At 41.9% G+C, this 27763-nt stretch overlaps 1 protein-coding gene across 2 annotated transcripts in view; it reads left to right on the top strand.

Moving 5' to 3' along the window:
- OTOP1 (otopetrin 1) overlaps positions 1–24114 on the top strand; it is a 141889-nt gene extending 117775 nt beyond the window's left edge. For both annotated transcript variants that reach the window (XM_086964532.1, XM_086964531.1), the window contains exon 7: positions 23615–24114. In XM_086964532.1, coding sequence (XP_086820658.1) covers positions 23615–23785 — 171 coding nt within the window. In that variant the 3' untranslated portion in view covers positions 23786–24114. The remainder of the gene's footprint in view (positions 1–23614) is intronic.
- The last annotated feature ends 3649 nt before the right edge of the window (positions 24115–27763 follow it).

Here is a 27763-nt window from a genome sequence, read left to right as displayed (position 1 = left end):
ACCTCGCAGTCGTAATAGACCTCACACTCCATTCACTTCAGCAGACATGGCAGTATTATATAGCGGGAACTCGACCCGGAGGTATTGGAGCTATAAGTGAGCTAGAGGGCACCATATTTAGATATTGGCTCCTATGGCACAGGCGGCCAATGGTACCCACGCATAAACAATGCAATATATGCGCAGTCAGCCATTCCTTTGAAAGACACCAAATTAAGTGTCAGACCGCACTTCGTGCACACAACACGTGTGAGGGCGCTTATCGATGATACAATGCAATGCAACACTCTCTGAGCAGGAGAGGGGTAGCAACTCTGGGAAACAGGCTGTAACTTCCAACTTGCTGAGTGACCAATTCTCACTTTCATTTAAAACAAGCATTTGCAATGGAATATGTCTCGCATTTAAACAAGTTTGAGCTATTGACATTGCAAATAACAATGCCTTTTATTTTTATTATAGTTTTCAAAACATAAATAAAAGGCTTTGTCATTTACAGTGCCAATAGCTTAAACTCACATAAATGCAAGCCCTACTGCATTGCAAATGCTTGTAAATCTGAGCTGCAGAATCAAAGGGCAATGGAAAATATTTCATGACTGTATTAAGCTTCTGAAATGTAGAGCAGTATACAATTTCTGAAGAAAAATGGAAAAACCAATCATAAAAGCAAGGTGTTCCATAAACACCGGTAAACCACTGTTTCAGTAGTTTTTTATGGCGCGAAAATGAGTAACCACTGAAAAGCACTGTTTTTTGAGGTATTGAAATCACTGGAAAACACTGAAAAAACACCATCAGCACTCTCCAAAAATAGAAACTGAAAACAGGAAAGCCTAAGTATTGTTGATGATCTTGCGAGGCTATTTACTATCTTCCAAAAAGCTCTGGCGTTTGAGTGGTTTGGGTTACAAAGGAATTCCTGTTTGAATTTTTTTTTATTCCTCCCAAATTAGCTTTTTGCACTGCTTCTTGAGGCTTTTAATTTTTTCCCCAAATGCTTTTAGACATAGCAGTGTCACTTATGGATCTAACTGGGCCTCTTAATTCATTTCTTATACTCCAGGCTATTTTCCCCAGACATTTGAACTGTGTGTGCCGTGGTATTGTGTGTATAATTAATTGTAGGGGCATCATGTAGCAAGTTTGTTAGAAAGGCTAACCAGGCACCTACCTGAGAGCCATCCATGGTGTTGCAATTTATTATCAATTCCTTTGCTTTGATAGCTATTTCAGGAATGGTGTTGCATGACCATCTCAGGCACTTCAGATTAATCCTTGATATTTGTCCTGCCTCTGGAGACGCTGTCATCTGCCTTGGTGGAGACGCGAGTAGTTCAAGATGCTGATATGAATTATCACTTCAAGTGGTATATTCAATAGACAACTCCTTTACTAGAGCAAGCAACAGTAATATTGTGTAGACTATTATAAAGCAGGACTTCACACCATTATATTACCATTATATGTGCAGGTCGGAATTCTGTCTTGTTTGATTCTACCATGTATTACTCTCATGCTAAGGAACTCTAAATCTTTCACTAGCTTCCATTCTCTTGAATTATATCATTTAAGGGTTGGGTGTGCTTGGGATTGCACTGTCCATATTTCGTTTTCCGCGGTTTGGTCTTCCTCTGTTATATATATATCACATTAATTTTAAAATTGCCTGCTACTTTGTTAGTGCAGTGTAGATATAAACGGTGGGCCAAACATTGGTCTGCCATGTCGTTGAGATTTTGTTGCTTTTACCTTGTGAAGAATGTAGCCTGCTACTTGGACTGGAGTCATTAGCCATGTTTCTTGAAGGGCAATTAGTTCCTAATTTTTCGGCGATTAGTTGTGCTGCCGTTCATACTATGCCCCTGCAATATTCCACAATAAGAGATTTAATGATGACTGTATCCCTTTGTTTCTATTGTTATTGAGTCAATCCCTTCATTGAGCCATCCGGGGCCCACCGTGTTTGTCCTCTGTCTTTCTTTGTGTTTTTAATTCTGACTCGATACCTCTTGATTTACTTCATGCGTTTTGTAATACAGAGTCTACTGGAGCTATGCTGTGTACGTACGATTGATTGTTATGCCGTTGTGACAAGGGTAAGGGGTAGTATTGCTTTGTGGGCTTAGAGAGTGTATACCCCAGTCCTTGAACTGTTGGGCTGCATTGAAAATGAATGAGACAGTCACTGGTGACTTCAAGGTGGACAGAGTTTGTTCATTTTGATTTGTGTCTCCCTGGCTGATAAACCGAATAGATAGTAGACCAGTTGTGGAGATATGGTTTAAAGACGGTATAGTTGCCATTAAACCTAGGACATTTCCTTTAGTCAATTATTCCTGTTGGCCCTGTGATGTGTACTGTGGCGTTAGTACAATCTGATTATTTAGATTTTGTGTTTGCTCCTCATGTGTTAGCTACAGTAGGGGATACAAGCAGGGCTTTGCCTTTTTTAGTTGTTGTCTTAATGTTTGTTGCATCACGTTGGCATAGTGTAAATTTACGTTTATTAGTATCCAATCATTTTGGCCTCTGTTTGTTTGAATGCCTCTCTGTAAGACCACTGCTTGTTGATTTTTGTCAAGTTCAATATTTTTCTTGTGAGTTGATAATCCTTTATCTAGTTTTTTTGTGGTCATCTGTTCCTTCGTTTGTCACTTGCAGTGTTTCTCGATCGATTACAGCTGAGCCTGAATGGGTTTTTAATCCTTTTGTCCCCATCAGTGTTCGCTGCACTTACCAAAGTGCTGCCTCCTTCAATCTGTGTGGTTCTTTATTTCCATTAGCATACTTTTGTAGATGGTCCTTTCTGTTTCTCCCGTAGTTTGTTTATACTTTTTAACCCCATGGTTTCTGTAGTTAGTAAGTCTGATGAGCCAATTAGCGAGGGAATCCCATGAATTTATTTTTGATCTTCCTCAGCTTCTTGGTGTATTACAGATGTAGTTGTTGCTGGGTATTGCTCCTTGGGTTTTAAATCAAAATTGGGTATAATCTATTCCCCAGCTGGCCAACCTTTCCTTTGTGCTGTAGGTTTTTTCTGGCCTTTATGACACGTTTCCTCTGAATTTCTGTTTGGTGAAAGGCCAGAGGTTTCTCTTTGTCATTTTGCTAGTTAATTGATTGCTCAGTGGAGACTCTGTTACTGTCAGCTGAATCATTGGGTGACGATAAAAGGTTTTGTAATTGAAATGTTTTTTTCACATCATTTTTGCCAGGTTCTTGCAGAAAGTTACCGATCCCTGTCTTCTTTTTAATTGGCAGTGTCAGTATTTCCTGAGATATGGTTATTTTTTTCCACATTTACTGGGTCCCCCTTCGATATGCTGTTGGTGCAGGTATCTGATTTTCATCATGCTCACCCGGCACGTTGGCACTGCACTTAATTTGTCGACTATAGGACCACATTCACAATGAGCTTTTGGTGTGGTGGCAGCGATTTTGTTTTTCTGTATTACAAGCTCCGTCAACTTTTCAAGTTTTGAATTTATACCAGTAATGTGTGCCGCTATTGTGTCCATTAATTTAATCTGAATGTCCAGTTTCTCTGACTGCATTTAAGAACACTGATAGAGGTTTGCAGGGTGTTTATTTGTATGGTATGCAGATTTCAAAGGCCCTCCACTTGTATTTCTGGCTTATGCTCTTTTACTTTTGTCATTGTTGTGATGATCGGTTCCTTTTTTGTTCTTATCGCCTTTGGTGACGTTGTTCTGTCTGGCGAGCCATTGTTGTTGCAATTTGGGTAAAAACCAATTGCTGTCCATTCTTTGCTTGATTTTTATGTTTTAAATTCAAATCTTCACTGTTTGTATGTTCCAGTAAGCCTGATATCTTGATTATTGTTTGTGGTCGGGTTTACAATTGTTCTGTAGAAGGCTTCCGATTTGTTTGGCATCAAGATTTATTTTGTAATTTCTAGCGCCTGTCTTAAATCCATGTTATGTGTCAGTAATATTGATTCAAGCCATGAGGCATTTGCTTTATTCATGTGGGAATTGTCCTGTTTTGTACCACTATTCAATATCTCCAATCTAGGGGTGGAATGATCTAGAGTCCTAGCCTGCACTTGGGCATGTATCACCTGCTTGCTGCTAGCAGAATTAATTGTTTTCCATTCCCATTATGAGTACCTATTGCTTTTTTAGCTCTGATTTTTGTCGTAATTTGAGTCCGTTTCTGTTGAGAATAAACTCTAATCTGTCTTTAAAATTGAGTCCTCACCTGATGGAGTGCCTAACATTTGCAGTGTCAGCGGCTGTGGGAGGTCCGCAATTGTATCTGTTGTTGAATAAATAACAGTTATTAAGTCCTTTAGGAAGGTAAATGTTGCACTGGCATTCATAGCCCCAAATTTGGGGTTCTGAATTGATTTTGTTAGATTGTTTGTGAGGGTTTTTGTTCTTTTTGTCATTTTCCTTTGATTTGATGTTTTTTGTGTTGTTTGTTTACTGACCCTTCCAGATCTCATTTTTCTGGTGGTGCATTTGATTCGCGATCAATTTGAATAAATAGGCCCACAATGTCTCCTTCAGCTATCAATTTCTGTTTGTTGCTGGACTTAGTTTGGCCTGTGCTAGTTTGCCCCACAGATCTTTAGTATGACCAGTAACCACTTTCACGGAATAATATGCTCAGGCGTCTGTGGCTTCCTGTGACATTAACACTTCTTAAATATTTCAACATATGCTGGAGTTGTTCGGTTGTAGATGTTTTCTCCACATTCAGAAGTGAAAATTTGATCTCAGACTTGAAAATATGGAAATTTGCGCATTCTGGCAGTAGCAAATCCAATTATTTTACTTGGTTGCAGTAATACTACAATTGTATTCATTTATGAGTATTTTGCTCTTATCAACTCCTCAACATTATGTCAAACTAGAGAATTCATGAGTCTAGAGGCCTACATCATCAAAACCCAGTGTAGAGACAATTCTCACCCAAGGCAATCCTATTTATTTGTACTTTACTCGGAAGTTTAGACTGAGCCAGCAATAAAAACCAGGTTTAAGAGCGGGGCTTAATAATCTATTTATAGATGTATTAAGCAAGTCTGACTTTTTCATTAGCAATGATTAGGCAGCTAACACAGAAATGTCACTAGATAGTTCAGACCCTCTATAAAAACATAGGAATATTCCATGGGGGACTTTTATTTTGTACTGTTGTAAATCAGGTGCTTTTGCAACCTAGCACAAACAGTAAAAGTAGGGCTCCCATGTAATGTCTTTTATCTAGGCCTGCAATAACATTTGACAAACCAGTATAAGGGGAAACGCTTTCTTAGTAAAATGTTTGGATCCTCTGTAATCTGATTTAGGTAGTTTCAAATTGTTTACTTTAATTATTTGCACGCACCACTAATCAGAAACTGAAAGATTGATATTTCATGATTTTCTGTGAAATGTGCAGGTGAAGGCCACGGCCATTAGATTAACTTATAACAATTCTCTCTGCAAGAAGAGCTTGCTAGAGTTCTTGTCAGGAGGTACTTTGCTTTTTGTGGCCCTAAACCTCTCAAAAAGGTCAATCATTGGATCCTTAGAGAGCAATTCCAGTCCTTGGGTGCCAGCAGGAGTTAGGATTCCTATACTCCTTCAGTGCCTGAGTGAGTCAGAAGTCTGGAAATTTTTTCCGGCAGGACTTTCAGCATTTGCAGTCTTCCTCTGTCCAGAAAGATTCTGAGGAGGGGGCGGTAGAGGTGCCAGTAACCCTAGCCACCATATAGTGATTGAATAATTTCTCCCACGAAATCCTAACAATTTTGTTGCATTCTTCCATCTCCTTTTGCAGTACCCTGGAGTACTTATTTCAATATAGCCAGACCAGCTGCTGCCATGTAGGCCTGTCTTCAGCTGCTTATATAGTCCCATATTTAGATCAGCTAACTGGGAAAAGCCTTGTTTTACCCCATATTGTGACCAGGGCCAAGCTCCTTGGAAGGTTCTTGGGAATGCATAGGAGAATACCCCTGGCATCTCCAAAGCAAAATAGGTAGTGTTAAGGCTTCCCTTTGTTCTGCCTGTCCACTCTCATATACCTAATTCCTGTGAAGTGTTCAGCAATTAACACCCATTTCCTCTTCCTGGGCTAAGGAGCACTGGCCAAAAACACTGCATCTTATTCTTCCTTACACTGCTCACACTGCCTCATCATTCTCCACAGTGTCTTCAACCTTAATCTGAAGAATAACAAACTAGGTATTTTCTAAATTATAGTTGTTTCAGACTGCTACCTTTGTACACTTGCAGTCTCACCCATCTCTTTGGATAAGTGTTAACCTATATCTTCTAAATAAGCTCACTTGCATACTCTCTTCCCATAATTAAAACATCGTCTTATAGCTTTGCCCTGGTCAATAAGACTGTAGGCAATTTCACAATTCTGTCCCAACCACTATGATTCAAAGATCCAAATGCAATTTCTAACCAAACTCACATGTTGATACTGATTGTTGATCACTGCACCACACTGTTTGGTATAGCAGTCATTCCAGCAACTCTTGCTTCACTACGAAACACAGGTGAAGCCCTTAAATACGTTGTGTTATATTTTATTAATCTTTGTTCATGCTTCCATGCTTTTCAAACTACCTCCTGACATATCTAGCTTAGTTGCTAGCTACGTTCCAATCTAAGGTCCTCTCCATTTGCATTTTCCCTCTGCACTGCCTCCTTCAGTGACATCATTCTATCCTTCAGCACTGCACTGAAAATACATACACCTTGACATTGCAATCTTTTATGCACTGAATGTCTACCCACTCACTAATTTATATAGCAAATTTTCAGTTTTCTGCATTCGCTGCTCCACCAGCATTATAATTGCTATATTTCCTCTTTTGCTGTATTCAAGTCATAAGAAAGAAAAACAGTATTTCATGCAAACTGGATGTTGAGGTATGTTTTCACAAATTACACCCTAATGAGTCTTACTTGGCCAACAATGCAAACTTTTAAAAATGATTGCTGCTGGAAGCATCTAGCTCTTACAGTACCTGTATCTTAATGAATTTCCTAGGAATTTTAGCTTTCTTCAGTGAGCTTGGATGAGATAGGGTCTTTGGGTTGTGACATCAGTCGTCGAAGCACAGGTTTTTGGTTATTTTCAGTTTTTGTTATTTGAATGATTTTCTTTAGGAAGATTTTAGTTGTTCCCTGCATTCTCAGCATTCCTGGATGAGATAGGGTTTCTGGGCTGAGATTGCACTTGCAATTTACTTGGCTAACAGTGAGATAAGGACTATTCCAGTATTGCTCGTTTTTAAGTTATATGCTCGTATTAAATTTACCCTGTGTGTTTGCAATGATTTTAATCAATCATGCAAAAAAAAGAAAGCTTACTGCTGTGATGCTAAGTAGCAGCCATAACTGTATATCATGCTCATACTGGGGGGAAGGGGGCGGCCACTATATGCACACAAGAATCGCTCAGCACAATTCATCCTAATGTCCTTCAAAGCTTGAAAAACAACAATATCTAGAAATAGAGATAAAATAAATATAATTTTTTAGAGGACTTATCAGATACATTTTTAAATTTTTATTTAGTGTAAAATGGGATTTTTACAGAGCAGCCAGTCAAAAGGCATGTTGTTATAACACCGACAATAAATGTGTGGCATTTTGGAGAAATACTCTGTTTAAAGCTGAAGTTAATGGCAATTTTCTGTCAAAGGTGTATTTTCAAAATGTGATTATTCAACTTTGCAGAAGCAATATTCAGAAAATATAACTGCTAAACTTAAATTGAAAGCTAGAAAAACACTTGGCATTGACGTACTTCCAATAGATTTGTAAAATATAATGTGTAAAGCAAAATTCTGTTTTCTAAAGGTGGCTAAAAACCTTTCTTTTACAATTAATGTATGCAAAGATATGACAATTATCACCTTTAAAAGTGATAAACATTGATATATGGAGTGTAATGCCAATGAAAGCAAAAACATTCAGCAAATCCATCATCAAAATCATACAAAATATTTAGCACGGTTTTCTCAAAAACAGACTTTGATGAGACAACAGTAGACACAGAGGGTCTCATTACGATGTCGGTCGGTATGCCTCGGACTGCTTTCGGTGGCTTACTGACCAACATGGTAGGTGTACATTCCAACCGCTGAATTACAATGTCAGCGGTCAGATGTAAACTGTCCAGTCAATCGGACTCGGTTCAGACGGGCTCAAGGACCCTGCTGGTCAGTCAGAAACCAGTCATAATCCCTTGAGAACAGCATTTCTGCTGTCTGGATTATGATTTCTGGATCTGACACCCCTCTCACGTCGGCCTTTCTGACATGTAAAGGTTGCCGTAAAGTGACTTGGGGGGCCCCTAGCAGGGCCTCCATTTCTCAGCGTCCTATGGATGTGGCCTTGGGGGGCACCTTTGGTGCCCCTCTTCACATCCCTTTAGGGATGTGCAAAATCTTCCATTTCATATTGGGAGCTTGTTCTGGGGAGGTTTCAGACTGCTGCGCAGGCTTCCATTGTAAAATGGAAGTTTGCGACCGCACCATGGTCGGTTACGCATCCGCGGCGATATTTCGGTTGGAGGCAACTCCGACCGACATCGCATTCAGGCCCTCAGTAGACAATTTTGTTACATCAGTGACTCATGCAATGAGACAAAAAGTGAGAGTTTATCAAGACAAGGGTGCCGAATGGGGGGGTCTACATTTTGATGTTGATTTTTAACCTTCAGTTCCAGCAGCAAAAAAAAGTCTAGTGGGTATGAAAGTACAGAATAAAATAACCTATTGCATGTGAATGCTATACCTATCTTTATCAATAGTCAGAATTATTAAGTTGTGGCTAGATTTATTAGTCCATCTCTGGCTGCAATATTTAGCATCACCAAGTGCCAGATGCACATAAAAGTCCTTTTGCGTATTCCTTATTACAACTGTTTGCGATACACAATAAGGAAATCCAAAACACCTATGTACAAATGTGTCTTAGACACATTTTGCGATTCCCAGTGGGTTCGTAAATAGACCTAGCTCATTATTATTCATGAGTCCGGTCTCACTGTGTGACCCAATGGGACCTGCTGATGTCAGCAGACCACCATGTTTGTGATTGCTTAGCATTTGTTGTTGTTGTAATCCAGCCCGTTTTCCTTACAGGAAAACCGAATGCATTTCAAAAATAAAAATGAAAAACTACCTTTTCATTTTTTAGGTCGAGCTGATGTGGCATTCATGCAAAGCATGAATGCATCAGCTCGACAACTTATGTTGCCCGTATTTAGGAAAGTGGACAGCAATCAGACGCGCGCTTTCCCATTGTCAGATTTCACCTCGGGAGCGCGCGTCTAATAGCTGCGCATGCGCGGTGCAAAGCCCTGGCTCTCACACAGACACAGGCAGCCCCCACCCCTCTGCATGCACGCACGCACACACACACACACACACACACACACAGGCGCGCGCATGCACACGCAGGCACACGGCACACATACAGGCACACGGCACACTATCCCCCGCCTCGCATTCTCTCTCAATCACACACAGTCACGCATGCACACACACATTCCCTCGCGCACACACGCACACACGCGCGCACACACTCCCCCCCTTCCCTCCCCTCCCCGCCCCCACAGGCATACACACAGGCACGCACGCACTTCACATAAGCCCTGGGCCCCACTCACCGACTGCGCTCTTCCGGCGGGGCTCCTCTCGCGCTCCTCGCGTCTCCTCTTCTAAATCGGTCAGAGGAGCCCCGCAACAGGCGCCACACTCCTCCTTCTCCCCGGCCCCCTCCTGGGGACCCGGGCTACCCCGGACCGGCAGGGCGTTCCATGCGCCGGCAGCTCGCGGACCTCGGGAGGCGGGACTTCCGGTCGGCCGCGAGCGGATTGGCCGGCCGGCCAACAGCTTCGCGGCGGCACCCTATCATATGAACTTGTCCTAGAAAGTGTTTACATTTCGCCTATGAACACGGGATCAGGAAACAAAACCCTGGCATACTTAAAGAAACTGGAATAGGCGGGAAAACGAGTCCTCCTTTGACATGAAAATGGTTTGTTTTAGTTTCACAGAAACACTGGTGAAAGGAGAAACTATATCAGACTTTCTTCTCAAAGCTGTACTTATTTCAAGAGGGCACACGAAGAATCCCAAACATGTTGCGTCTCTTGGGTTTGTTTTAAATACAGAAACGTCACCTGATAAGACACTTGAACGTGATATAGATGAACAGTAACATACTCCTTAGAGTTACTTGGAAAGACCCACTGTGTGAACACAGAAACCCCACCAAAACTGAAATAAAGGTTTACAAAAGAAACAGTATTTTGATTGCTAGGCTTCCTGCGTGTTGGTGCTTCTGTTTACAAGGAGATGGCTGCTTTAACCTCATCTTTGACCACCATCAGCCTCACTAATAAACTACCGGGCATGTATCCCAGCTTGAATTATTTTCGTGGCACTTCTCTTCTCTCTGTAGTCTGTCTTCAGCCTCTATTACTCTAGTCGAGCCCTGCCTGGCTATCGACTTTTGGCCTGTGACCTCATCCCAGGCAACTATTGGTTCTTAGGTCCTCCCATATGTGTTAGTTGGGAGCTTTGCCCCATCCCCCATCTGTCGCTATAGCCACCCCAGCTGTTTAGCTTTTTCCACAGTCCTTCATTTTGGCTTGAGTTGTTCCCATTGTTTGGGTTGCTGCTGTTAAGCTTCTCCCACTGTTGATTAATTGTGGTGGACTGTTGCCTTATTTGTTTTTTTTTGGTGAGGGGGGCTCAGCTGCACAACCATTCAACAACAACTGGTTCAAATATGTTCTCTCAGTGTTTCAAGCCTTATTACAAATGTCACAAAAATATGTTAATATTTCACTTCTGTTCTTGGATTTTCGTCACAATAAAATACACTGAACATAATCTTCACAAAAGTTATTTACAAAAGTTTAAGGTATTGCCATTAAAAATGACAATAACTTTTGTTTAAGTATTGATTATAAAAAAATAAATAAAAGCCATTGTTATTTGTAATATCAATACATCTAAGTCACGGTAATACAAAACATGTTGCATTACAAATGCTATAGGTGTCACATTTGCAAAAGATATAACTATTGGCATTGTAAATGACAAAGCTATTAATTTTGCTATTTTCAAAACCAACACATAAATAAAAAATGTGTCATTTACAATACCAATAGCTCAAACTTTCCTAATGCGAGACCTATTACATTGCAAATGCTTGTTAAGAGTAGGCAATGGTCCGTGGGACTACTGCCCACTCTTTACTAATGTTGGCACCAACATTTACAAAGGGGAAGGGGGTCTCTCACAGACCCCTTCCTACTTGCAAATTGGCTACCAACAACTTGAATTAGGTGGTTACTGGAAATGTTTTGCAACTACATTCCCAGTTGCAAAACATTCCTGCATGCCAGTGCGACTCGCTATGAGGAAGGGATGCTCTTAACAACCCAACTACTAATAGCAACTTGCAAACCTTATCTTGCAAGTTGGTACAAGGATACCAACTCGAAAATAGGGTTTGTCCATGGCAAAAAGCATTTTACCGGTTGCAAACGGCCCAATGCTTTGTACATCTGGCTCCAAGTGCGAAGTGCAGTGCAGGCTATCATTTTCAACAATGGAAATGTAATTGAATAAATAAGAAAGAAATATCTAAGCTCATGAGTATAAAGACATTTGAACACTTTACTAAAAGAAAACGTGCAACAATAAACATTGATATAGAAAGATGGGCTTTGCTTTTGGTATTGTGATTACAAATACATAAATGAGAATGACTATATTCATTTCACATACATATTAGTATCAATAAAACTAGTAATTGCAAAATATTTATTCACACAACTTGTTAGGCTTACCTTTCAACCATTTCACGTTCATACAAAAACAAATTAAATATTAGAAACATGGATGAGCCATATTTGCTTTGGGATTCCAAATTATATTAATTATTGTAACGCATTAGTGCTTGAGCAAACTCTGTCACACATAAACACATAATCGACATGGGCACAGCAGATACATTAGATATTAACTACCCAAAATTTGATCTAGAAGAGATTATGGAGGCCATTTGCACTATTGCAGTTGGCTTGCCAGCCTGCCAAGTCAAAAGTGGAGGCTGTCACCTATGGCCCATGGCAGAGGACAACATTCCATTATTGAAGATCCCGGACAGCCTGGTGGGGTCTGTGTAATGAAAATAAGTTTTTGAGTTCTGCTTGATATTGGATTTTACTTTTAATAAACCCCCCAGAGCAAGGATTTTTTTACAGTACAGAGAAATGTCTCTGATGCACACTTACAGCCTTATTCATGAAGCCGAAATCGGCTCGCAAAGGGCCAGATTCTGAGAATCTGGCCCTTTGCAAGTGCGATTTTTGCATTTGGGATTCATCATCCCAAATGCAAAAATCGCTAATTGCGATCTCGCAATTTTGCGAGGAATTACATTTAAGGAATCTCTATTTGAGATTCCTTAAATGCAATTCAACATCCAATTTTGTTTTGCGAATTCGCAATTTCTGGCCGCAATTTACCGCGAGGTCAGACCTCGTGGTAAATTGCGAAAACTCAAAAAAATGCTTTTAAATGCATTTTTCTGAGTTGCATGTTACACACACACATGTCCTTTGGACATGTGTGTGTGCAACACCTGTGTAAAATTTCATTTGAGGGGTGCTACAGGGTGTCCTTTGGACACCCCTGGCACCCTTCAAATCGTTATCTTATTTGCGATTAGCTAATTGCTGATCGCAAATAAGGAATACTCCCCATTCATTCCTATGGGCCATTTGGCCCATAGGAATGAATGGCGAGTTATTCCTTATTTGCGATTAGCAATTTGCTAATCGCAAATAAGGATTATGTAGGAATCACATTTCTTTATGCAATTTCTACATGAATCCCGTTTTGCAAGTCCTTAATAGCGATTCGCTATGAATCGCTATTAGGGGCTCGCAAAACGGGAGAATTATGAATCAGGATGTTAGTTTTCTCCCTGTGCGTCAGGGTCATCTGAACATGTTCCTTTCTGGACCCATCATGCAATGCATGGTTGTCCATGAGAAGGAAAAGTAGTAATGGTCTCTAACCTTTAGTAAGGTGGGACAATCTTTAGAGTGCTATGATGGCCCAGCGGCAGATTGGCCGCCAGTTCAGTGGTTGGTTACTGCCAGTGAAACTGGCTGAGGCTGCAACTTATGATGCCTGGGGGTCCTGCACCTGTAAATAGGATGGGATATCCCTGAATTAAGCATGGCATGATCACTACTACTTTATGGTAGTGCACTCTATCTCCCAAACTCCAAATGTCCCCCAATGCATACGCAACTGACTGCCACTTTAAGAAGTGGTTTAACATTTTTTGCAGAAGACATCACATATGTATTCACATATGCAATCAGAACACATTAACAAATGTACAAATAGGTATAGAAAATGTTAGGCTAAAGAGACACACATACATGTTCCAGAAAGTTATTTCAACACATATGAACATAGTGCTTATATTAAACACTTGTATGCTTATGTTCTTTAACTAATTGGATTAAAGAGACTGTAATTAGACATGATAATGCATGCGCGAAGTGTCAGTTGCATGTAATCTATGCTGGTGTACTGCAGTAAACTTGGGACTTTCCAGAAAGCCTTCAGTTAATTTAAAAGTGTTGTCCAAGAGGTTGCAAAAAATTTGTTTTTGCAGATGGAATTAGGACACTATCATTTCATGTTCGCGTCTCTGGCAAAAACCACATATTCAGCAATCTGCGGGGGCTTCTTCTGAAGTTTCCAGTTGAAGTTCAGTTGAGAATGCATAATCAGCACTAGCATCAAAATGGTTTTGAAAATTGATTGCTCTCATTTAGCCAAATAGAAATGAAGATGACCGTGTAATAATGTAACGGTCAAAACGCCGTCAACGCTTTATGTGGCCTAAATTGTTGCAGGACACATTATATTTGTGTATATGTTGTTCCTCCATTGTAACATGTAAAGTCTTTGTTTGCCACCTGTCTGGTTTGTGATATGTTGTTTTTGTATACCAGCATTTTGTTTTCAGTGTAACTGTTTTAAAAAGTTTTTTTTACTATGTACAATAAATAATAATAATTTTTTACAGTTTGTTTGGATTGAAAGGCTCCCCCCTTTTTTTTCTCTTTTCAATTTTTCCCTTCTTTATTCACTTTATGTCTTTCTAAATTTGAAGTTCTCCCGAACATACTGTTAGGTGTATCGATTAACTTTCCCTGGTTCAGGGTTGTTGGACAAGCCCTTGTGGTTTATAATGAGGTTGATTGTAAAGCGTTTCCAGGTCTGTATCAGGTTCTAGCCAAGCTGTTGAGTGGATAGAAGGTTTATTGCTGTATCTGTCAGGGACTTTATGGTTTCTGTCGAAAACTTGATCCTCTTGTAATTGGATGTGTAACTTGAGCCTAGTTGTAGAGCAGGGTGAATGCTATACGCAACTATTGCCGCTAAAGTAGCCTCTTGTGGACTATGGTCGCTGTCCCCTATGTCGCCCATTTTGAAGCCTATTACATATTGAAACAGCGGTTGGCTGACAACGTATAATCTAAAAGCGAACTTGTTAGATCAGTGTGGTAGCTTGCCACTGGGGGAGTGTCATTGACTGTTCTTCCATTAAAGGCCCTCAGGTTTAGGTGTTCTAAATCTTCCAGCAAGCGCCTGTTTACCCTGTTGGGCCTCCCATTCATAAAGGATCCTTGTGATGGTAAATTGTAATATGACGATTGAAGACAGACTTCCTTTGATTCGGATGTTCCCATTAGATATACATTCATGTCCCCTGATAGAATGAGATTTGAGGCTTCAGTGCAGCCTACGTAAGAAGTTATTAGTTCTGTTAGTTTTGCTAAATCAATTGCTGTCCGTTTTGGATGGATGTATACGTTGAACAAAGTTACTTCATTATTTGCCTCTGCCCGAGGGAGAGTGAGTTTAACTGCTAGTACTACATCCGTTTCCGGCCCAGTTGCCCCCGCTGTTGGTATGGATGTTTTTTAAATGTAGGTCGCAAGCATGGCCCATTTTGCTTCCCTTGGTGGCTGGGCGAGCAAAGCAGCGGAATCGGTTTATGTGTAATGGTTCCATGAGCCATGTTTCCAGTAGCATAATAATGTCAAAGTTGTTGAGATATTGGAGGAAGTCTCAGTCATTGATTTTTGGTGCTAAGCCATTTATATTCCACGAGAAAAGACGTATCGTTGATTCTTTCTGTGTGTCTTTGCCCTGGTCTGGGTGGTTGTTATGTCATTGGGTGGCTGTCGCAAGGATTATGGTTCTTAAATATGGATTGGCGAACCTATTTTGCGTCCACTTGACGATTCCGCTCTTAAGGGTCCGTATTGTATGGCTTAGTTAAAAGCCCTTCTAGGCTCTGAATGAATTACAGAGGTAGAGGGCCTTGAGCATTTTAGTGATCCTGGCCTTGGGCTCATGTTTAGTAGCGGTGCTGGATAAGCTGGAGGATGATAGGGGCTGATTAGGATGCCCCAGTCTTTGAAGTTGGTATGATGATGTAATGCACTTTGCGCTATAGCCTCTGATTTCCATAATACCCTTGTTATTTCTGGTTTTACTGGATTGTCTGCAGTGAGGAACTCAATTGCGAGTAAATCTGTAGTATTCAGGTCTGCCAGGGTGGGAATGGCCCAAAGCAGTTTTAGAATGTTCTCACGGTTCAGCACATCATGGCAACCTTTCGTAGTATACTCTGGTTTGAGCAATGTATAACTCTGGGACAAAGTCCAATCATTTGGTGGATAGGCTGTGCTTTCGCATAGCCCTGGTCAATTGGCAGCGATATTTTGTTGGGATGACCGGTAGGGCACTTTCTGGCCTTGTTGCACAGCTGCACATAAGGCGTTGAGACCTTTTTCCGTAATTATTGTTGAAGTTGGTATTCCCAGTTGATACTTATCTTGCCAAAGGGGAGAGGGCTGAGCTGGTTGGTCGAGGACTATCCTCGCTTGATTCCCCTCCTGTAAGAATGCCACTAACTGGGATATGCAGGTCTTTCTCTTCACAATTTCATTGTATACGGCTGTTGAAGTTTGTATTCCCAGTTGATTCTGATCTTGCCGAAGGGGAGAGTGCTGAGATTGTTGGCCGCGGACTATCCTCGCTTGGTTCCCCTCCGGTAAGAATGCCGCCAACTGGGATGTGCAGATGTTTCTCTTTACCATTTCATCGTTTCCGGCTGGGTAGCCAATGTCTTTTTGCCCGGTTGCCTGCCGGGTATTCTCATAGGGCGAATCCTTTTCTCTAACCGTGATTTTCAGCTGCCTAGCTAGTCCTGCATGGCTATTTAGCTCGAAGCTGGTGTTGTTTAAAAGGGAGTCGGAACCAATTGTGTTGGATGGTTTTTCGTTTACTAACCCTGAGACCATCTCAGCTTGCTTAGAAGGCCGTTCCTCTGTTCCTTTTAGCTGGCCACCAAGGTTGAGGGGTGCTGCTGTGTGATGGTGATTACTTGTATAGGCCGTTTGTTCTTGCATGCCACCCGCTTTTGAAGCAATAATTAGATTCAAACTCTGTTTGCTGAAAATTGGATAAGTCAGAGCTTGGTTGAGTGGCAGTAGTTTCTGATTACGCCCTTTTGTTTTCAGCTGGCGGCGTTGTTTTGCGTTCGTTTTTATCACTACCGTAGTAGCCGTTGCTATCTTTGGAGAGTCGCCACTGCTTTTTGTGATGCTCGCACTTTGCAGTGTGTTAGTTGCATTAATTTTGCCGGGCTTCTTGGAATTATTACTGCTGTCGGGTGTGCAGTGAGGTCGTCTGTGGGGCAATTTGCACTGGCAGTGGCGGGTGACTTTTTCTTCAGCTCATTGAGCATGGTGAAGAGCATTGCTGGGAGGGTTGACAGCTTGTACACAAACTGGCTGTATCCGCATTGGAGGTATTAAGCTGTTTGTGCCCTTCTTATTAGTGAGTTGAGTTCCCCCAGTTTTTCATCGATCCCTGATGTGAACACAGCCAGTGTGTTTAATAGTGAGAGCTGTATATCCATCTTGTCTGATTGATATTGTAGCGCCTCTACTGACAGTTGCATAGTTTTTAGGAGGGGACCCAGGTGCTTCCATCGTGCGGGATCGGTCCCCCCGCTCCTATAAGCCCACTTCCCTCGTTCCCCAAGAGGGCTGAGTGTCCGATGAACGCTGGTGCGGGTGATTCAGCTTCGGCGAGAGAGGAGCCATGTGTTGGTCTGGGGAGTATGCTGCCAGCATGTCCTCCCATTCCTGAGTTCCTAAGTATGATAAAGCAGTCCTGCCTTCCTCCTGCATTAGAGATTTGGAGTTGACTGACGGGGTGTAGTCTTATCGGTGACTTGGCTGATGGAACTAAGGTCACAACTTAGTGTAACATTCATTTCGCCATTATAATTGTTTGAGACCTGGGATCCGGTGGCTGCCCCTTCAGCGACCCAAGGAGAGTGCTGCCTAATCAGCTTATTTTCTAGGCTGAAAGCAGCAGAGCCCGGCTACTTTCTCTGATTATCCTGTTGGTTTTCTTCCTTTGCCGGTGACTGGCCTTCTCCTGTTGGGGGCTTAAAAGCCTGGATAAGCTCAAGGGTTCCTGCTGTTATGGTTGAAGTTATTGCCAGTATGGAGCTAGCTACTGATGATGAGTACTGTGCTACTGCTTGTGGCGATAACTGAGGTTTCTGAGATCCTAGTGCATCTATTGATGCATCATGGTTGATTTGAGTTAGACCAGTAGGTTTTGCATCTCCTGTAGGTTGTGTGTACTGTGCTCTGTGTTGCACCGAAGGGCTGGCTAAAGGGGTGGTTGAAGGGGGTTCCGCTTTTGTGTTGTTTTGAGGGTTTCTCACTATTGATTTTAACGGTGAGCCTTCATTCATGCAATCCGTTGTTGTTGGTGTGGTTATGTGAGCAGAAAAAGCTGTTGTTGAGTGAATTGTGGGAGACCCCATCTTTTTTGGGTAGCTTGGTTATGAACTTGTGCAATGATTTGCTGCTACTGCTGGGCTTGGAGAGTTGGCTGGCTTGACTGCCCTTGAGGTGGTGCTGGTTCTGGTGCTTTGTCTGATAATAAGGGCGTCTGAAGGCCTTTCACAGTGTCATTGCTAGAGTACAGGGTGGCCCGATGTCTTTTATGAAGTTGAATTTTGTGAATATTTTTGGTTGAACCAAAAGTGCTTTGGGTTTCTCTCTTTGTGATTCCCCTTTACTTGTGTCGCTATCTGTCACAATTAGAGCCGATTCCTCACTACTTTCATCAGAGGGGGACCTGCCTTGCCCTTTTTTCTCCACCCTGAGAGCTTGGGGCGACCGATCACCCGAACCTAGCCTTACCTCATGCTGAACAGACAGCTGCCTGGGCGGGAAGGCGGGGGCGTGGAGCTGTGCTTTAAGTCAGTAGCACTGACCAGCTGAGCACTAATCTCTGAATTCAGGGCGCTAAACGCAGCTCCAGGTACTGTTGTGTTGCCCCTCTTGCTTTCACTGCTGAGTCGGATGGGTTTTGCCTTGAACCTTAATCCTTGTGACCTCTGCCCTCTGCGCGAAGGATTTCCAAGCTAGACGCAGCAGCCTGCTCTTTGCTGTGCCTGTTGCATCGCTTGCCCCGCCAAGGCACAGGAGCTCGAGACAGTGCATCCCCCTGGGGTTGAAATGGCCCACCCTGGTGCTAGGATGGCCGGTGCTACTGCCACTTCTGCTCCCGTGCCTGGGGATGCTGGACTCTTCTCACTGCATTTCCCTTCTCCCAACTCCTGTCTCCAGTCACCCACCTCGATGCTACACACACCACACTCGCCGCACTCACCGCGGCTGGAGTGGTGGGGGCGATGTCACGCTCTCTTGTCGGGCACTTACATGTGCGGGTGCGGGTGCAGATGCAGGCGCGGGTAGAATCCGTAGTCGGGTAGAGCCCGGAACGCTGCCTGCTAGCGTGTACCGGGGCCGGAGTCGGTAAAGTGAGGCTGGTGCAATCAGAAGGAGAGTCGTCTCTGAGGGCTTACAAAAAGCCGCTGATCGAAGCTGTTGATCGGAGCTGCAATGGTCTGTGGCGCCCTCCTGCTTGCGTCCTCCTGCTCGCTTGCACACTTCGTACTGGGCTGCTCTGGGCTCTACGCCGTGGCCTGTGCGAAAACATGGCTACTCCAAAAACACCTGGTCTAAAAGGGTTGTAATTTAGATGTGCATCTTGTTATCAGCACAAAATGCCTGAAACAATATTAATTTGTGATTTGGCCTTTGAGCATGACATTAGGAAAGAGGGCAATCAGCTTGACTAGCCGGGCAGCACAATAACATTTTCACTTGGGAAAATTATTATTACTGCTTATCCTTTGTCTTGGCCTGTCAGGGCCTGACAACCCACAGAGCCATAGAAATACATACAGTTGCAGATTTAATTGCCAAGCTATATCCTTAAACAGGCACTCATGTCAATTTCTTCGTAATGAAGACTTGCAGTGCAAGGTAGAGATTAACTTTTAAGACTTCCGCCTCTATTTAGCCCAATACATTCTGTGCTTATCATGTTGAAATTTATCGATACTTATCAGTAGAGACAAATCTATACTCATTCAAAGATGCCTTTTGGGTTTTAACATAAGTTCCAAATATTTGAGTACCTTCCAGTCCGTGGTTAAACTTCGGATACTATTAATGTTAATGTTAGATTATATTTATAGAGCACCAATCACCAAAGGTCTCTAGGCACTAGAAGTTTGGCCCTGATCCGGGGTCCCTTGGTAGCCAGCACATGATAGGTGGATTTAGCCGAAAGCCTCAGTTAACAGGATGATTTTGAGCACAACGCTGGCTCTGAATCCAAAGGGGGAGAATGCTTGGCTTTCTGCACGTGACAGAGCTCGCGAGACAATGATTATAAGCTTGGTTAAGGGCACACAGTATGGCTTTCTGGAGGTGGGCTGGGTATTGTGACAGCACAGGCAGCTGCTGGGAAGTTTGAAGATATTCGCATGATAACGTCCGCCCCCGTCTTAATGAAGTGGGCTTCACCAGGTAGCGTGCAAAGCATGGACGCTCCATCTGAATGAAACCAATAAACAAATAAACTAATGGTTCGCAAAGACCCGCAGCTGGCATAGTAATTAAGATTTCGAGAAAACATAAGTTAACTTGCTTTTGGTTAAATAAAGGTCGTCAAGAGATTTCATTCACACAGTTTAGACTTACCTCATCCTACTCATATATGTTCATTGCTAATGGGATAGTTGGAAATTAACTCTCAGCAATAAATAAGTTGACATCTGTTAAACCACGAGGTGGATGCGATGTAAAGAAAATGCTATCAGTGTAGGGTGACCAGATTCTCAAAACAAAAACTAGTGGTGTGCACGCACCACAGAGGAGAGGGGGGTTAGCGGGGGCGAGGGAGCCTGTAGTCTGTGCCGCGCGCTGATGCACGTCCTAGACACGGACAGAAATGGGCATGGCAAAGGCGAGACATGCGCCCGCCTTTGCCCAATCGCATGCCATTTTTAAAAAAAGCATGCGAAAGCCTATGGCAGACAGGTAAAGCAAAACCACACGCACGAGCGTGTGAGTTGCTTTCTGAAGCCCATACAAGAGGTCTCGCGCTGCAAGGCTAGGAGTGAGACCTAAAAAGGAGAAAAGATATTAAGTAGCAATGTTTATGCCCCTTGCCTGGTCCTTTTCTTCAATGCCAGTCACCCAGATGAATCACGTCTTCATCAATCACGTAAAACAAGCGTTCTTTCTCACGCTTAGAATTAAGGTTTCTCTGTACCTTGAATTTCAAATGAACATCCAGTGTTGTAGGTGAGAGAGGAGTGGTAACAGGATGGGTCTTGCCGCAATCTAACTTCAATAGGGACACAGGAAACAATGGATGAACGGGTAAATCTTCTGGGAACTGTCATTTCACATGTACTGAGTTAATGACTCATTACATGGAAAAGGCACCCACATACCTGGGTAATAGCTTACGTGGTCCCTATAATTACAGGTGTTTAGTGGACAGCCAAACTTGATCTCCAACGTTGTGTTCTGGCTGTTGCGTATGTTTGTTTAAATATTTTACAGCACTCAAACTTGTCGGATGTAAGTGTGATAACACCTCCTGTTGTGAATCAGCCAGATGTTTTACAAAGTCTTGCTTGATAGGTACATTTTCAGAATGCATTACAACATTTTCAGGTAACATATGTGGATGAATAACAATTAAGCAACAAAAGGGGGAAATCGCAATGACTGAATGCTGTGAGTTATTGTAAACAAATTTACCATAGGGTAATAAGGCTTCCTAACCCTCAGGAGTAGAGTTCATTAGATATTATGGTGTGTGTTCCAAAACCTGGTGTACCTACTCCATCTGCTAATCATTTTTTACGTATTGAGCAGCTAAGAGTCGAGCATAAATGACCAATGATGTCCATAGACTGCGCCAAAATTGTGAAAAGGATTGCAGGCCCCCAATAGAAAGGATGAGCGAGGGGTGTCTGTGCAACCGCATGGTTTGTTGAATAAACAGCATTGCAAGGGTCTTGGCAGCAGGTATTTGGTTAAGGGAAATAAAATGCACCATCTTGTAAGAATGATCTACTACCATTCAAATGATAGTATAGCTATTAAAGTTGGGGAGGTCATTAATTAAGTCCATGCTTATGGTATGCCTCAGATGTGGAGGAACTGGTAAGATTCGTATAGAACCTGGGGAGGACTGGGATGTCTTGTTTTGAGAACATATTGGGCAGGCCTGGATGTAGTCATGCACATCCTTGGACAATGTGGGCCACCAAACCCAGGGCTGGCACTTTGATAAAGTCTTTTGGATTTCTGGATGACTTGCTAATGAAGGATCATGACACCAGATTAAGACTTTCAGTCTTAATTCTTTCGGTGGGCATATGAAATGGTACCATGGTAAGGAAGCCCATTGTGCACATGAGTATCCTCTCTAGTCACCCAGGAGTTAATTTCTTTTTGACTCATACTCGCAGAAGGACTCTGGGTAACAAAGACCTACGATGTGCTTTGAGTTTACAGTATTCTGTGGTGTCCGTTCCAGAGTGTCCTCACTAGTGTTGTTGTGTTGTGATAACATACCTCCCACAGCCACCTGGGAGCCATCCGCCTCCACCAAGTAAGGCTGTGTGGGATGCGGTTTAGTGGCTGCAGCTATTCAAGAGTGACAGAACGTTCTGAGCATTATTATAGTATTGCGTTTGACAGTAATCATATCTGAAGGTGACAAGATGGAGGGACCAGTACCAGCAGGATTGTGCAACTGATGCTAAGGGATTCCGAAATTAGCGCCAAAAAGTAGGTGTATTAATGAGATCGAAGGTCAAGGTCTTGGTATGTCCTTTCTCACACATAAAGGATAACAGAGTAGTTTGGTATGCAATCATCCAAGAAAAGGGCTTGGAGCCATCAATGGCTCTAACAGGCTCTGTTTCACTTTCACAGTACAAATAGCTATCGTTACAACGCTGTTTACAGAACTTAGACCAAAAAGTAAACTTACATGTTTCAGATAATCACCCTAATGTGAGCATTCACTTTCAAGTTCAAGGGCTACTCTACCTCGTAAAAGTAGTATGTTGGTGGAGAGTGGGTGTTCCCACTCATTCACCCAAGCTTTATGGCACATTCACTGATTTGCTAGGAGTAGTAAACCTGGTAATGTGTCAACATTTTACAGCTTCCCAATAGAGGTGCAACGAAGAGAAATATCTTTATTTCTTCTTGTTTTAACTCTGTCTAAATGTGCTGCATTCTCCAGCACACTCAGAAAGAGGAAAAAAGCCTTTAAGGATTGGATTTGTTGCTCAAAAAAGTAAGTAAGAAAACAAAATGTTTTTTCTAACTCTTGACAATGTGGAAGCTGTTGTCTTTTGAAGGGGGTCCTGGGCCAGAGCCTACTTTACCCATGTCTTACAATATCTCTGCACAAGACTAAGGGCAACTTTGTTCTTGAAGAAAAGAAAAAAATCAATGATATTTAGGGAGTTGCACATAGGGGTCATTCAGAGGTTTAATTGCCCTTGAACTCCATGCTTGTCATAGACATCCTGGGCAGGAAATTCTAGTGATTGTCATCCAGCTTCAAATAAGGCAGGGCAACAATCAATTTTACTACGTCACCCAGTGGCCAAAGGGCCAGCGGAAAGCAGGCAGTTTTCCCACTTCTAAATCGGGATGGCACCTTTGCGTTATGTTGGGCTGGTGAACCACCAGATTTATAGTATCTAAACATCGCCAATGGTTCGCCCACCCTACAAGACAGGTCTGTATTACTAGTCTTCACAGACTCACAGCAGACAGAAATCCTTCAATCCTTTCACAATTTGCATATCACATAGATGTTGATGCTCACGATTGGCTAAGGTATTCAGTACATTATACATTGTTCTCTGAAACTGGAAGTATAGGATAGCCTTCAACTGTGTTATTTGTTCCTAACAACCTACATGAACTTATATTTCCCTTAGTTGAACAGTTTTGCAATAAAAAAACTTTACTCACATGCTCTTATGCTGGTAATCAGCTTCAGCCAAATCTTGTTGGGATTCGATTTAAGATACTGTTTTTTCAATATTTTCTTGAATTTTGTTACTAAACAAAATGTTTTCTTTTTCTCCAGCTTTGGATTCCACCAGCATTCGGATGCCGCCCACAGTATGACAATGGTTTAGAAGAAGTTGTTTTTGGTTTTGAGCCTTGGATTATTGTTGTTAATCTAGCAATGCCTTTTTCTATTTTCTATCGAATGCATTCAGCATCCTCATTATTTGAGGTGTACTGTAAGACATAAAGATAACATTTTGTGTAATAAATAAAAACAGAGTTGTAGCATTGAAAGATGGACTCAATGAATGTGGGGTGCCACTGTCAATAAAGTGCATTGTGCTTGAAACGTTCAGACATTTTTAGAACTACTTTGTGGCCACACAGAGAGTGCCACCCATTGAAGGTTATTGTAGGTTTGTTGAAGGATATTTATTAGAAGATTAACGTGATGGAAGATTTTCGAGACTTACAACCACCCAGGGGCAACATGAAACTCACAGCCCAATAAAAGCAGATACATAATCTGCAGCAGTCCATAACAAAAGTAAAACGATTACTATTGCTATAATCTACAAGCTGAATGCTGCTAATGAAAGAAAGAACTACATCGAATAATTGCTTAGCTCATAAATGTCTTACCAAATTTCAAATATAAATCGAAATTTTGCGGCCTTCACATTCAAATTGTTTTCAATTATCAGTTTATTGACCAATGTATCAAACCCTAAATTATATCATATGTACGTTTCCTTTACCTTTATTGTATGATAGACATTCGAAGGATTGTATTAGACAATGAGATATATTTTTCTGTTGCGCTTCAACTTTTCCAGATTCCTTATACTTGTGAGTCCATGCTAGCTTGGAACAAGAATGATTTAATAAGTATTTTATGTCACTGAAATACATCTGAATAAATAGAAATCGAATCAGGATAAAATGTTTTTTCTAAAATATAAGCAAGCTACTCAGTAGAGTGCAAAGACAGCACAATATAAAAATATGTATATGTATTTTTTAATTCCACATAGTCCGACATGACTGAAACACAATGTGCCCATAGATGCTGAGCATTATAAAGAGAAGATAAACTGATAGTATATTCCATGGAATTTGACTGAATTTTTATTGTGGCTTTCTCCAAGAACACACTTGTCCTTTTCACTCCTAAAATGTAGCCTTCTCTATTTATGGAGATTATTTAATGCATGTTTTACAAATGTGAATTGTTCAGTAAGATTTCCGATCATATGAAAAATGTATAACATCATTATAGGAACATTTTTTTCAAAAAATACTGTGAAACCAGATAATAAGATAGACCTATTGACTAATTATAGATTGCACACGCCTGAATTATCTGTTAAAGTAGCAGTCCTTGTTGCTATGATTCAACATGATAATAGTGACTTTATCAACCTTTACAGCTGAAAGGGTGAGACTGCAGAGCCAGGGTTAAACGTGTAACCCACAGGTTAAACGGATATGTCTGTAGTGAAAGCTCAACAGAGTGATCTAACTTACTACAAATGTATTAGTGCTCGAGTGCTCTGAAGATCATGCAAATGGGGTGCTCTTTCCTTTATGAACCATTGCAAAGGAATGCAATAGCAAATGTCTTTATGATGGCTTTCAAGATGGGTTTTATTGCTTTTATGACACAGACAACAATGTATATAAATGTAATGTGGGATTCTTGTAAAGCGCACTGTTACTCATCCCGAGTGTCCTGGCGCTGTAGACCGCTGGGGAACCTGTCCTGGTTTTCCCTGTGAGATGGTCCCTTTCTGGGTATCTCCAGGGTGAAACCAGGCATCCCTAGTGTCTGTGGGGGCCATTGTAGAGATGAGGCAAGCTTAATGCCCAGAGTTACCGAGTGTGTTCCCTGGTTAGAGTAGGCACTGAGGCGGGAATTATCGAGTCCGTTGACCCCTGGTCCACGACCCTGCCGTGTCAGGAATTGAACCCTGGTCCCGGGCCGTTCTCTGCTTACAGGTCTGCCGCCTCTAACCAGTGAGCCACACCTCTCCACAGATGCAAATTGGAAACATACATTTAGTATGTTCATTGAAAATGTAAGAAGGTGCTGAAAAACTGTCTCCTAATCCTCTTTAAATGCCATCAAAGTGACTATAAAATTGTATTTATTGATATTTGCAAAACATATCGAAATGTTACCAATAAATATTGTTTTGTTTCCAAAGTGTCTATTTGATTTCAGAGATGGGAGTATATCATGAAATATTAGAAGTTTAATGCAAAAACTTTATCTCTGTTGTAAGGTGGTGTATTTTTAAGTGCAGGTAGGTACTTACACTAAGTAATAACACCACAATCACAAATAAGGTCCAGTCAAGTTCTGGATAAATGAATCCTTGCTCAACCTTTTGGTAGCTTGGCTGCGAGCAGACAGGCTTAACTTAGGAGACAGGGTTGTAAAGCATTTGAAAAACACCAATAAGAGTAAATGTGTAAGATACACTACATAATAAAAATGAAACACCAATTTATAAAAATAGGAAATAGTGTTATGATTAAAAAGACACCAAAATAACAAAAACCCAATGTGGGGGACCAGAGATATGAATTTTTAAAGAATCAATGTAAAAATGTGCTTTTGAGTGCCTGAAAGCCAACAGCATCAACCGGCAAAATCCGGTCATTTTGTTCAAAGGGACAATGTGAAATGTTCAGGCCAACCATGATGGAGCACGGGTCGCATACAATGAGAAATATATCCTGTACTAAAAAATCAGCGCTAACTGTGCAAGAGGGTGCTGCTTGTTTATGCTGCTCAAGTAGATGTTCTACGCAAACAGCAGATTTCTCAACACGAACAGAAAGCCTCTCAACACGAGCGGTAGCGGCCATTTTCGACCACCCACTTTGAGAAATCTTGCTGGTAGTTGGTAGTCTGGAGTAAGATTTACCTCGCTCGTGCTCTGCAACTTAAGATTGGCGAGCGGAGATAAAACTCTGCTGTGCTACACGGAGTGCAGTTTTTTGGAACTCCGCATGCTACATGAAGTAGGGGACGCTCTGCATACAATCTTGGCTATTGCTGTATTTATTACAACTATTGTTTTCATACTTTGAAGTGTTATTTTAGCTCACTCTTGTAAAAAGGTAGACATTAGTCATGCTAAATACATCTTGCCCAGGTTAGCCTACAGAGCTAATGTACTACAATGGGGGAACACAACAGCAGTTTTTCCCTCACCAGAGCATATAAAACATCTTTTGTAACATCCCTACTTATTTTAAGATGGCACCCTATCCTTCCCCTGTGGCATTTAGGGCAGACCTTAGGGGTGAGTTATATGTGACAATGTACTCATGTACTTTGCAGCTCTTAGTGAACAAGCTCCTCAGCTCTGGGTATAGGGTGAGCATCAGTCTTAGTGACTGCTATCAAACCTCCGTCGAACACACAGAACCTTAACTCCTCCCCCCTTGGGGATTATGTTTGGGTACCAGCACCCCTAGGCTGTCCCATGGACTGTCATAGAGCTCAATTACCCCCAATTCCAACATCGTAGCTAATTCAGCTTTGTCACTGGCTTGGGCCTGGTCAGACAACCTGTACAAAATATTTTTAGCAGGTAGACTGTCATCATTGTCAACATCATGTACACACAAAGTGGTGATACCTGGGGTAAAGGAGAAATGTCCAGTAAGCTGCCCCAGAACTTGCTTGCAGTCTCCATGGTGTTGGTCTGTCAGCTTGGGAGAGAGCACAATTCCCCCCACTTACCCATTGTTGTGTAGCATTTTAGAATCCAAGCGTAATTTACCGATTCATATCCTTATCTAGGTATAAATCACATTGCCCTTATATAGACATAGAAATCATACCCATATTTAGACATAACCCATCCAGTCCAAATACAGGCATGGCAACTTTCACTAGTTCCAAAAAGCCCCAACAATTTCTCGGAAAACTCGGCTTCAGCAGTCGGGACATCCCCTTGCTTGAATATTGAATATTGATTTGTCCTAGAAATCATGGAGTTTTCAAAGAACTGCCATTCCCTTGAGGTGCATTGATGACGTTATTATATCTGACTTTACGTCAAACTAGGCACCTTCAAGGTATAAATATGCCTACACTTGCCCTAGCAAACACACAGTGGTTCGGAGCAGCTTGACTATCTACTTGCCCGACGCAGTTCGCTACAGCAAGTGCCGAAGGAAGCCGACCCTCCAGCTGACGCACTGATCA

Source organism: Lissotriton vulgaris, chromosome 3_2 (genome assembly GCF_964263255.1).
Source record: "Lissotriton vulgaris chromosome 3_2, aLisVul1.2, whole genome shotgun sequence".
In the NCBI taxonomy this organism is placed as follows: Eukaryota; Metazoa; Chordata; class Amphibia; order Caudata; family Salamandridae; genus Lissotriton; species Lissotriton vulgaris.
Note: the sequence above shows the minus strand (reverse complement) of the source record. Positions and strands in the feature narration are given on the sequence as shown.